This window comes from Histoplasma capsulatum, genomic scaffold (genome assembly GCF_000149585.1).
Source record: "Histoplasma capsulatum NAm1 scaffold_6 genomic scaffold, whole genome shotgun sequence".
Classification (NCBI taxonomy): domain Eukaryota; kingdom Fungi; phylum Ascomycota; class Eurotiomycetes; order Onygenales; family Ajellomycetaceae; genus Histoplasma; species Histoplasma mississippiense.
In genome coordinates this window covers 2,048,127-2,060,013 of record NW_001813977.1, presented here as the reverse complement: position 1 = coordinate 2,060,013, position 11,887 = coordinate 2,048,127, and the positions used below count along the sequence as shown (strand labels likewise).

Here is an 11,887-nt window from a genome sequence, read left to right as displayed (position 1 = left end):
AGTTCGAGAGGAGAAGGATCAAGTGTCACCCAGCCGAAATGGACCTGCGAGGAAGACAAGTGCTGTATGGTTGCCTCCGGGGACAAAGCAAGAGTCGACATGGCAGGAAGGTGATTTGCAGGCGACGCCACCAAAAAACTAAATAGAATTGATGCTTTGTTCAGGAGTCCAAGTTTTCATTTCTTTCGCGAGGGCTTGCTTTCATTTCTTCCTCGAAACAGTGGTGTTTGTTTTATCTAACGCTGTACAACCCCCCCCCCCCCCCCCCCCCATTCATTTTTTGTAAAAAAAAACTGATACAATATACACATGAGAGTACCTGCCTCCTCATATTTTCACCCTTTCCCTCTCGCTTTATCTCTTCTTCTCAATTTGTATAATTGATCGATTTCCCCACCACCTCTTTCCAATCACGTCAAATTTATCATATCCTCTATTACTTCATATCCTCTTATCTTCTCGAAAGGGCGGACAAAAATCAGCTGAGCTAAAATTAATCTAAAAGGAGGGCGGAGTTTTTGCTATTTTATTACTTCTTGTTCTGAGTTCCGTTTTACATGGCGCCTTCCAACGTTTAAATGCGCATTATGCCCCTACTTGCTATGTACATGTATTCTCCTTTACAAGTTCGGATTAATTTTTTTTTCTTTCTTTTTTATTATACTCCGAACGAGGACGACTCCTGGATAGATATGCAGTTTCCTCTTTTCCCTAATACTTCTTCTGTGCCCTATTTTTGGACTTTATTTGCTTTTTATTGCTTTAATTCATCTTTAACGCGACTATTTTGCCTTGACTTCTGACAAGGGTTCCCCTTTTCTTGTATTAATTTATATCATCCTTTCTGTAAGGCCTATCACAATAGATGATTTCCAAAGGGACAACACTATTCAAAAAGAGAGGTTTTTGTAAATATTGTGATATTGCTGAATGATCAACTTGCTTTGTTGGTTGATGCTGGTTGTGAGGGAATCCAGTGAGCTCTAGCTACTTCCACTTATTTTTGTTGACTGAGTGAAAATACACTGACGAGCTAAGCTGAGGGGAAATAAAAAAACCCAGTAGTGTTATTCTGCAAGATCAATTCATCAATATCCTAAGCATTCCCAAGAATTTCAATATTCATCATCCGCCCAGCAGCCATCATCCACCGATCCAGAATATAAATACATACGTATGTAGCAGCCGTCGGTAAGGAACAGAAAAACATCCTCATTGAGCCTCTTCGAAAAGAACCCCTAAGCCGCTCCAGCTACGGCGCCATTTATCATTGCTCTTGGAGCATTCTGTAGAGGAGGAAGGGTGCGGAAAGTATAAACTTCCCTTCCTCCTACAATAAATAATGTCCGTAATGAGTATAATTTTTCGTGAAAATGAAAAAAAAAAAAAAAAAAAAAAAAAAAAAAGAGAGAGAGAACAAAACAAGGAAAATTTTAAATGTGATCGGCCCGTTTGCGGGCCGGAGAAGCGTTGTTCCCCTCTGGCCAATCGGCACCGCGGATATGTCATTTTGGCAAGCAGGTTATCACGTGAGCCGCATCGAGTTCCCAAAACTGCACATACCAAAAAAGAGGTACAGAGGAAGGATATCAATTGTGCCCTGACGACGGAGGGTTCAGCTATACACCACCCTCCCACGCAACCCCTACGCCTTTTCTTTTGTCAATTGAGTCAATAATCTTTTTTTTTTGTTTCCTGGGGACACCCCCGAATTAAACCTTCAAAAAGAAGATGCGGCCGCAATTCCTGCGTGCGGCGGCCAGGTCGAGGAGACAGCACTCGCCCTCCCTGCGCCACTCTTGCGGTGGATCCGGTTATTACTGTGGTCACATCAGTTATGCGGCGGGAGCAGGGAGGTCGAGGCCGTTTGCGACTACGGTGCCGCGTCCAGCAGAGGTGGAACTTACTATTGGTGCGTGGATTTCAACTTGGGGAGGTATTGATATGGATATGGATTGGATACGGATGAATTACTGACCTGCAGATTTTCTATTACAGATGGGAAGAAGGTTTCGATAGAAGGTTGGTGCCTTGTAGAGATCGTTCGGGATGGACATACTGGCAATGAATCGGATTGGATTTAAATGGCGGTGGTGAGGGTTGGGAAGTATGCTGACTTTTGTTGGTATAAACAGCTGGCTCTGCTTTGATTCAAGCGTGTGAGAAGGCAGGTGTTACAATTCCTCGGTATGTCCAATCAATGGCCTTATGACCTTGATTTATTTAACTTACTGACTAACTGAAATTACAGATATTGTTATCATGAGTAAGTTGAATTTATTTGAGGGGTTTTTCCCATTTCCTTCCCCTGCCGGGTAAACTTGGTTGCTAAGTATGGTTTCAGGAAGCTATTGATTGCAGGAAACTGTGCGTATGACTACTCCTTTAAAGTAGCGAATGCTATTCTAACGGTCAGAACAGGTCGGATGTGTCTAGTCGAGGTAGAACGAGCTCCGAAGCCAGTGGCGTCATGCGCGTGGCCAGTCCAACCAGGAATGGTAGTTAAAACCAATTCCCCCATTACACACAAAGCGAGAGAAGGAGTCATGGAATTCCTCCTCGCTAACCATCCCTTGGACTGCCCTATCTGCGATCAAGGAGGCGAATGCGACCTACAGGACCAATCGATGAGATATGGTGCGGACCGTGGACGATTCCATGAAGTAGGCGGCAAGCGAGCAGTGGAGGATAAAAACATTGGGCCATTGATCAAGACTTCGATGAACCGGTGCATTCACTGCACACGCTGCGTCCGCTTTGCAAACGACATAGCTGGTGCACCAGAGCTTGGGACTACTGGTCGAGGAAATGATATGCAGATTGGCACTTATCTGGAGAAGAATCTGGATTCGGAATTGTCTGGCAATGTTATCGATCTATGTCCCGTCGGTGCTCTGACGTCGAAGCCTTACGCCTTCCGAGCCCGACCTTGGGAGCTCAAACATACTGAATCTATCGACGTCCTGGATGCTTTGGGATCAAATATTCGGGTGGACTCCCGCGGAATGGAAGTCATGCGCATTCTTCCCAGACTGAACGACGATGTCAATGAGGAATGGATCAATGATAAAACTCGATTTGCCTGTGATGGATTGCGAACTCAACGACTCACCACCCCCTTGGTCAGGAAAAATAACAAATTTGTTCCGGTTACCTGGGAGCAGGCCCTGACAGAGATCGGAGGCGCTTTCCGCCAGATTGCACCAAAGGCCAATGAATTCAAGGCCATCGCGGGACATCTCGTCGAGACCGAGTCACTAGTTGCCATGAAAGACCTGGCGAACCAGCTAGGGTCAGACAACCTGGCACTCGACCAGCCGGGTGGGAACGCCCCCATCGCACACGGGATTGATGTACGATCGAACTACCTCTTCAACTCTCAAATTCATGGCATAGAAGAGGCCGACGCCATCCTACTCGTCGCTACCAATCCTCGCCATGAAGCTGCCGTCCTCAACGCCCGCATCCGCAAGCAATATCTCCGTTCAGACATCCAAATCGCCCTCGTTGGCGAAACCTTCGCCAGCACCTTTGATTTCGAGCACCTCGGCACGACAGCTGCAAACCTCAAGTCTGCTCTCACAGGCCCCTTCGGCAAGACTCTTGCCTCCGCCAAGCGACCTATGGTCATCGTCGGTTCTGCCGCTGCCGAACACCCAAATGCAAAAGCCATCTTCGAAACCATCGGTGCCTTCGTTGATAAGAACTCTGCGACCTTCAACACCCCCGAATGGCAGGGTTACAATGTCCTTCAACGCGCCGCCTCTCGTGCCGGCGCCTACGAAGTTGGCTTCACAACTCCATCCCCTGACGTCGCTGCCACACAGCCAAAGATGATCTGGCTCCTCGGTGCGGACGAAGTTAATGAAACAGACATCCCCAAGTCCGCTTTCGTTGTCTACCAGGGGCACCACGGTGACCGCGGTGCTCAACTCGCAGATGTGGTCCTCCCTGGCACTGCCTACACGGAGAAATCCGGTACATATGTTAACACAGAGGGTCGGGTGCAGATTACGCGTGCTGCCACTTCACCCCCCGGCGCTGCCCGCGATGATTGGAAGATCATCCGTGCAGCCAGTGAATTCCTTGGCGCGCCGCTGCCTTATGACGATGTGGAAATGCTGCGGGATCGTATGGAGATGATCTCTCCAGTGCTGCGCAGGTATGATGTTGTGGAAAATACCTCAGTAGACATAAGTGCGTTGAGCAAAGTGCAGCTTGTGGATCAGAATCGAGGCGCTGCGGTGGGGAATGAGCCTTTCAGGAGGGCTATTGATAATTTCTACTTCACAGATTCGATATCGAGGAGGTGAGATCTTTGCCAACTCTTTCCCCTCCTGCCATCCCTTTCTTTCTTTCTTTTTCTTTTTCTTTTTCTTTTTTTTTTTTTTTTCCTCATTTGGCTATTTACGCTAACCATTATCACAGTTCCCCGACAATGGCACGTTGCTCGGCTGCTAAAGAGACCGGAAACCCAGATACTAACTTAATGATTGGGAGTGCGGTGGAGGAGCAGCAACGGCTTGGTGGTGTTTCAAGTGCATAGTAAATAATATAACTTTTGTTGTTCTCGCGCTGTATTTATTCTATTCTACTTTATTCCATTCCTATTTTGTTGAGAAGAAAATCAAGACCAAAGAACAACGAAACAATACAAAAACCACAACAAATGAGCAAAGCATTTTTCCATTTCTTATTCAAGCGCTCCTCCAATGCTTATAATGGTTCATTCTTAAGCCTTTTCTTTCACTTACTTAGTTGGTTTGTTGTTTGTTTTTGTGTGTGTGTGTGTGTGTGTTTGTTTTGGAATACATTGTTTTCTAGGCCCTGCACCTCTTCACTTATCATATTCTCACTCTCACTCTGTCTCACTCTCACTCTCACATACTCTCTGGTTTCTTTCGTCAATTTCTATATACAGGAGAGGTAGGTAGTTGTGTACCTATGTAAAAATATTGTCTACAGGAAAGTGCTAGATCGTGAGAGGGTATAGACTGCCTTTTGTTTAGTGCAGGGGAAGGAGAGGCGAGAGGAGAAATGTACAACAAAAGGGGGAGGCTGGAAGCTGGTGAAAAATGAGGCTCAGAGGATGAGAGGATGAGAGGAAAGCAAAGACAGGCGGGGAAAAAGGGAAATAACTAGAAGGTGGAAGAAATTTGGTGGAGGATGTGACTGTCTGTATGTATTACTCTAGTAGCTTCTATCATGTACCTTACTCCATACTTCCCAATTTCATCATACCTTTACTTTCAGGTTCCGGAGAAGGACCACGATATGCCAATGAAGAATGATAGCAAAATCATTCTGTGAACCCTTAGTACAGGAACGTATGAATCAACTAGATTTCGTTTGAGGTGTTCGAGCTGTTCGTTCGGGGAGATACATGGGCATCCTCCAGCATGACATAATTAAATCCCAAGGCATAGTGTGAAAGTGTGGTTGAGCCCAAGAACTGAATCAGGGGGATGTTAGGAGATGTCCTCTATATGTATGGTTATACAACAGTAGGCGATGGGGGTCAGTGTCTCCTTTTAACCGTCACCAATGATATTGACAGTGGAGCCTTTACCCAATGATGGACATGAGTAATGAAGAGAAGAACCAGGTTACAAACTAGATCATGTACACCACCGTCAGATATTGGTATAGACAGTCCCGCGCTGTCTGCCGGGATTGCATGAGTGATTGCCATTTGACTCCGGCACAGAGCATAAATCATCTCTCAAAATAGAGTAATGGTATGGTTGGCTAAAATCAATCTGTAAAGATCATCACAACTCATCGTCAGAACCAGAATCACCCTGCTCCGCAGGGTTGGGTTTCACGGGACCCCGCTTCCTTGTAAAGGGAAGCTCTCGACGTGGTGGAGGGCTGGACGTCTTCTTTGTCGTAGTTGCCGAAGATGTCGGTTGCTTTGGCGACGCACGTGTAGCCCTCTTTCCACCATTTAAAGCTGGTGGAGGACTAGGAGCTTTTGTCGGCGCTTCTACTTCATCTTCGCTAGCAGTTTCATCCTCGAGTGGATCCGGGGTTTCCTGTCCTTCTGAATCCGTAGAATTGTCCTCGTCACCCTCACCCTCTTCCTCATTCTCTCGACTAGCATTACCCTTCTTCCCAATATTGTCTATATCCATTGTGTCAAAACCATCATCGCTCTCTGACGATATGGAAGGTTCTTCTGCTTTGCGCTTGCCGCGTTGCCTTGAACTCCCAATTTCTGAGGGATCAGAAGTTCTCATCTCATGCACTAGATGAAAAACTTTAGCATAGAAAACAAGGCAAGGGAACCTAGAACAAAAGAGATGGGTACGCGAACCTGTCGCGGGATCAATCTTTGCAGAGGCTAGCAGGCGTTGCTGATTCCTAATTTTCAACTTCTTCTCATTTAACAGCTGGGCGAATTTAGCAATCAACTGGTCATCGTGCTCCGATTTGACCTTTATTAATTCCTGCAATTGCGAGTTCAGCTTGTTAATGGTGGTTTCTACTGCATCATATTTAGCAGTTAAGGAGGCTAGTCCTTCCTCCAGTTCATCCGCCCGCGTCACTGCCAGACCAGTCCAGTCAAAAAGTTGGATGGCCTGATCATCATCCTGCTTGAGAGATATGGTTCCCAATCTTTGCTAAAGCATAGGTGAGTGTCAGAACTTTGTCAGATGAAGTCAACGAGTTCGAACTAGATGATACATACAGTAATTGTATCGATTCTCTTTCTCAAAGTGACGACAATCTCCTTTTCGCTCTCATCATCTTCGTTTTGTTTGACTGTGGCTGCAATTTCCAACCCTGCCTTATGCTCTTCGGGCACCGATGCAGGCTGTTTCTGCCCAAGTGCGTATGCAAGAATGCCCGCCCACTCGTCGACAGTGCCTTGGTAATTTTTGGCGCGCAATTTATCAATCTGAGTCGATTTCACTAGATCAATGATATTAGCAAATTTGGCTACAGATAAGTGCCAATGTTTAGCTATACCTAAACCCCAATACGGAGCTTCCCCCTCTGTGGCAACCAGTGTTAGATCAAGCTCTGAGCGGCCTGACCTAGCAACTTTAACCAAGACAAAGTCACCAAGACTATCACTTCTTTGTATGCGCAGAATCGTTTCTTTTGTCATGATTTACAGAAATATGAGAAATCATATGGACAACTGAATTAGCCTACGGAAAAGCTGTTGTTTGTGGCCACATGGAGGCAAGCTTGAGATAACCTTGGAAGTTGATATTGCAGGCAACAGTGATGTAATTACCGTCAAGGAATAGCTTCAAGTTACCAAACTTACCATACAATCACATGATATAAAACCAAGGTTACGCGTGAGACGACGCGCTGACCCTCGCTTAACGAACCCTTTCCAGACTAGCCGCCTAAGCGCGTTCGATCTCCGCGCTTGGTCCCAACCTCCTGCTCTGGAATCTGGGATCTGGGAACACTCAAAGGACCACAAAGCCGACAACAAGCAACGATAACAAAAGATATAATACTGAGACTCACCGTTTAACCCAACACTACCATTCCGTTTCTTGGATACTTTACGTCCCAGCCACCGTCCCAGCTGTTGCCCTCCCAATTTGCAACAATTTCGATCCCAACTATATCCAGCTGTCCTCGTTCTGTTGCCCATTGCCCAATTTCCAAGTTCCACACAAGCTCAACAATCTAGGCCAGCCTTGTATAACCTGTTTAATCAGCTCCTGTCTACGATAATTCTATCCACTATACATGAGAAAAGCCAGGTTGGGAGCTTTCGACTGTATCTCGCTCAAATCCCAAAGCAGCAAAATCGACTTCTCAGGCTCATGATCAACTTTCTTCCATCGAACAACTCCCTCTGTTGTTTTCGGCCCAACCACCCCAAGCCTACTAGAATCCTATTCCAAAGAGGTGGCAAGACCGGCACGGAATGACTTGTCATCCTCCCTTGTATCGTGTCTGCCGAGGTCAACGTCTCGAGTTCACTATCAAGCACAAGAAGTCCTACCTAACACTATCTTACGCAGATAGAATTAAATTATCTTGAATACACAAGCTACAACAGCTACAGAGGAGCCAGCTCAGCTGGGGATTATCTCACCATGGAGACATCTCCTCTGAGGCTGCGCCAACCTCAAGAAACAGACGAAGCAATCGAATGCTGGGACGACGACGAACATCTACAGTGTAATGATGATATCCAGTTCCGTACTGTTTCTGCCGGTACTTCCGTGACAGGATCGTCTTCCTTCCGGCCATCCGGCCACCGTGACTCTATATCTTCTCGTCGTTCCTGCAGATCTGATTTAGATTCTAATGGTGGCGATGAAGATTGGCAGTTGTTGTTACATGACAATGATGAGGCTGCAACAAAGGACGCAATCTCTTCTGCCCAAAGCGCAGGCATCCCCCTCCCTACCGATGTCCCAAGTTCGGCACTGCTTGGTGGTACGATAAAGCGCCTTGGTGGCAGAAAACTCAAAAAGGCCATAGGAGACGATTGGTCAGAAGATCTTGAGTTATCTGGCGTTGAGGGGGACCTTGAACTGAAATTTAATCGCAAAGAGACGTTCCCAGATTCTTTACTCCATCTTGGGTCGTTTTCTGACTTGAGCCCTGTTAAAGCTCGCGATTTTGATTCGGATCCATTTATCATTAACAACGATAGTCTTTCCCCGCCGCGAAAACCGAACTTTGCCAATTTAGATCGGTTTCGTGATACAGAAGATGACAGCTCTTTCCACGATGTCCCAACTATCAAAATTGCAAAATCACGACCGCAACAGACCATCATCCCAGCACCTTCGACAAAACCAATCGAGGATGGCGAAAGCTTTGAGGTTGATCTGGAATTCCCTGCTGATGGCGAACCTTTGAAGCTCTCAACAAGGAAGGATAGAATCAAATCCCCAGAACCTTCCCTTGATGACCTTGATACGGAATGGGCTGAGGGCAGTATCGGAGTGCGTTTTGGTGGGACGAAGAGAGATGGCTTTTCTAATCGTAGTTCCACTGTCTCAGCACTTAGCCCAAGTGTCTCAAGTTGCTTAACTGCTGAAAGTCAAGATGATGGACTTGATGGCCTCCTTCTGCCTGATGGCCCATTGGATCTTGAACAAGCGATCAAGAGGAGACAGCAATCTCATTTGTCACAGTCGCCTCAAACTTCTGCACCACACCAAAGCCCAAGACGTGCTTCCCCCACTAATGATGATTTCTTTTCTGGCATTGAAATCGGGGATGGCGAGGTTTTTGATTCAGGTAAACTGACCTTGAACCGCAATATCAAACGCAAAAATAGCAGGCCTATAAGTCCTGCGAGGCGTACCGCCACCAGCATCACCTTCACCAACAAAACTCCAGTACCCCCTACTACTCGTATTCCCAGGTTATCCGGCCATGAGCGTCCTCGTTCTACGCATCTTGAGCCCGTCTCGGAAAGTGGTGTGCCACTCCCCAAATATCGACGGCCACGCTCGCGTTTGAGTGGCCATAGTGCGCATTCGTCTCTTTCAAGCATTCCTCTCCCCAGTCCACCATCAATATCCCCACCCCAGAAGACTCCGGGTCGTAGGTCGCCAGGAAACAAGACATCTGGGGAGACATTACGGCTTTCGCCCACTATTACCAATGCCCAGCTCATGAAGGCGAAGCGATCTGTACCAGTATTGCGTAACGTACATCAGTCCGGGGTAACACCCATTCCATGGCTCCCTTCTCGTCAAGAAAGTACCACGAGGACACACTCGTCTCGGCCTAAAACACCCACCGCTGAATCTCGCGTTGCTAGCGGTCGTCGCCCTTCTATTCCTTTCCTCCCAGCTGGAGCAGCACACAACAAATCTCACCACGTCAACGTTAAGACTCCCCGACATTATCGACGCACTGATTCGGACAGTTCTACAGACTTATTTTCGAACCCGCGTTCAACATCTGGACTTTCCAACCGCGACCCTCCCAATACTCCAGGTCGTTTTCGATTTGATTTAGGCCCAGAATCTCTAGCTGCTACCGTGAAACAAACGATTACTAAACCTAACCGGCGAAGAAATTTTGGTGATGGCTCAGAATTGGACATTTTCGATGATCTTCCAACCTCAGCCTCCCTCGAAAGCAAGTTTGTCAAACATCCAATCAGGCATGGTGCTCCCAGGTCTATGAGAAGCAGACTTAGCCAGTCTCATATTGTCCCTCCCCCTATGGCTCACAACCCAATCCCTCGTCCCCATACTAGCCCTACAAAGCAGGACTTTACTCCTCGATTTGCACAAGATACAAATGCCTCGAGGAATGCCAGGGAGCAGCGAATTGCTTCAATGAACTTTACTCAAAATCGCGAAATTACTCCATTAGTCCCACTTAGCACAAATTGGAAATCTTCGACCTCTGTGCGAGTCCTATCTCATTCGTCAATAAAGAATCGTCGCGAGAAGGGTTCTGGTGACCATAAGCCTCATCTTATAAAGCCTATGGGTACTGGCGTCCACGAAGCAAAATGTAAGTCCATTGAAATCCAATTTGCCACTTTTCAATGACTAATGTAATTTACGCCATTCCAGCCGTCAAAGGAATGCGATACAATCCGGCGACATATAAGTGGGAAGGTAATGAAAATGCAACAGTTGAATTTGAACCGATCCCATCGCCAAGATCACCCAGGACTGCCCCTGCCCTCATCACCAATGTTGGGGCTACCTCGGGCGTCCAAGTCGTCGGCGGAATGGTATTTGATCCTCAGCGCATGTGCTGGTTAAAAGTTGCCGCAACCCAATCCGGCAAAGAGGGCAAAGAGGTCATCACACTCGCTCCTGACGAAGAAGACGTCCTAGAAGGCCTAGATGATTTGAAGGAAATGCAGCAAAAGTCAAATAATGCTTCCAGGACAGCGCAAATCTCGAAGGATATGGCAGCGCTGGACAACATCGCTAATTTGGAAGACAAGAGCGCTGGCGAATCATCCGATGAATGGCCAATTACAGAGGAATTCGATGTTGGTCCAGAGTTCATCAAGAGGCAACGTGCGGAGGAGGAGAAATGGAGACGGAAGGTCAGTAAGTGGATCACTCCGGACCGTACAACACTTGGTGATGGATGGAGGTGGGTGATTCGAGATATGGTAAGATCTGATCTCACAGGTACCCATTCGATGGGTAGACACTAATTGTTCCGTTTAATTTCTTCAACCACTTTTGATGAACTCTTGTTGTCCCTTCCAACGTCATTCACAAACGTTAACGGAGTACACTGGTTTGCTACTTCTTTTTATAACATCCCCATATAGCGTTCTCGAGAGAAATGGGCTCAGGCCACCGTCTTTGTATATTTTCGGATGGTTTCATAGATTTTACCGTGACCCATTTCCTTTTTTCCGCATCCCAATATTTTGTACTTGGTTACGATAGAAATTTTACGACGAACATGCCGCCATGATTTTCCAGGGCTGATTCCTATATCATGCATGCCCTTGATGACTTTATGAACCCCTCCCCCTCAAAAAAAAGGCCAAAAGTTGTCCTCGATTAACGGTCATGTATTATCGATCGATGTTTGGCCTTCTAACGAATTTTCTATTTTAAACTTATCTTTTGCTTTTTTCCAGTTCTAGGTGCCTCTTTCCCTGTGTTGCTTTCTCCTGTTCTTACTTATTTTTGTCCTCGGCCCCCTTCATCTTCGATGCATGTATTGTCTGTACTTAGTAACTTTTAACTATGTTGGCTCTCTGTTTGTTAATTAGGTGTCTTCACTTTGCATTTACTATTACCATAGAGCTTCCAGCTTTTCTCGGTTACTACTGTTGTGCGTCACTCGCCCGCAATATCCATTGAAGTTACGTCCACCATCAGCCGTGGACGGGTGGGTGTAGTTATCACCGAGTCTAAATACATTCTCCAGGCCCATGACACCTAGACCACCATTC

General features: G+C 46.6%; 3 protein-coding genes across 3 annotated transcripts; 2 read left to right on the top strand and 1 right to left on the bottom strand.

Annotated features, from left to right (window-relative positions):
- Positions 1-1,731: 1,731 nt before the first annotated feature.
- Positions 1,732-4,546, top strand: HCAG_06929 (NADH-ubiquinone oxidoreductase 78 kDa subunit, mitochondrial precursor; the record flags this gene model as incomplete). Its single annotated transcript, XM_001539274.1, has 6 exons — positions 1,732-1,912; positions 1,999-2,022; positions 2,136-2,187; positions 2,345-2,367; positions 2,437-4,309; positions 4,429-4,546. 6 exons carry the CDS (start codon positions 1,732-1,734, stop codon positions 4,544-4,546), a joined length of 2,271 nt encoding a protein of 756 aa, XP_001539324.1.
- A 50-nt stretch (positions 4,547-4,596) lies between these two features.
- Positions 4,597-7,114, bottom strand: HCAG_06928 (predicted protein; the record flags this gene model as incomplete). Its single annotated transcript, XM_001539273.1, has 9 exons — positions 4,597-4,607; positions 4,755-4,911; positions 5,242-5,304; positions 5,384-5,482; positions 5,570-5,613; positions 5,927-6,247; positions 6,317-6,623; positions 6,692-6,942; positions 6,973-7,114. 9 exons carry the CDS (start codon positions 7,112-7,114, stop codon positions 4,597-4,599), a joined length of 1,395 nt encoding a protein of 464 aa, XP_001539323.1.
- Positions 7,115-8,072: 958 nt separating this feature from the next.
- On the top strand, positions 8,073-11,877 carry HCAG_06927 (predicted protein; the record flags this gene model as incomplete). The annotated part of the gene is made up of 4 exons (XM_001539272.1): positions 8,073-10,467; positions 10,530-11,021; positions 11,472-11,500; positions 11,737-11,877. The coding sequence occupies 4 exons, from the start codon at positions 8,073-8,075 to the stop codon at positions 11,875-11,877; spliced, it is 3,057 nt and encodes a 1,018-aa protein (XP_001539322.1).
- Positions 11,878-11,887: the final 10 nt, after the last annotated feature.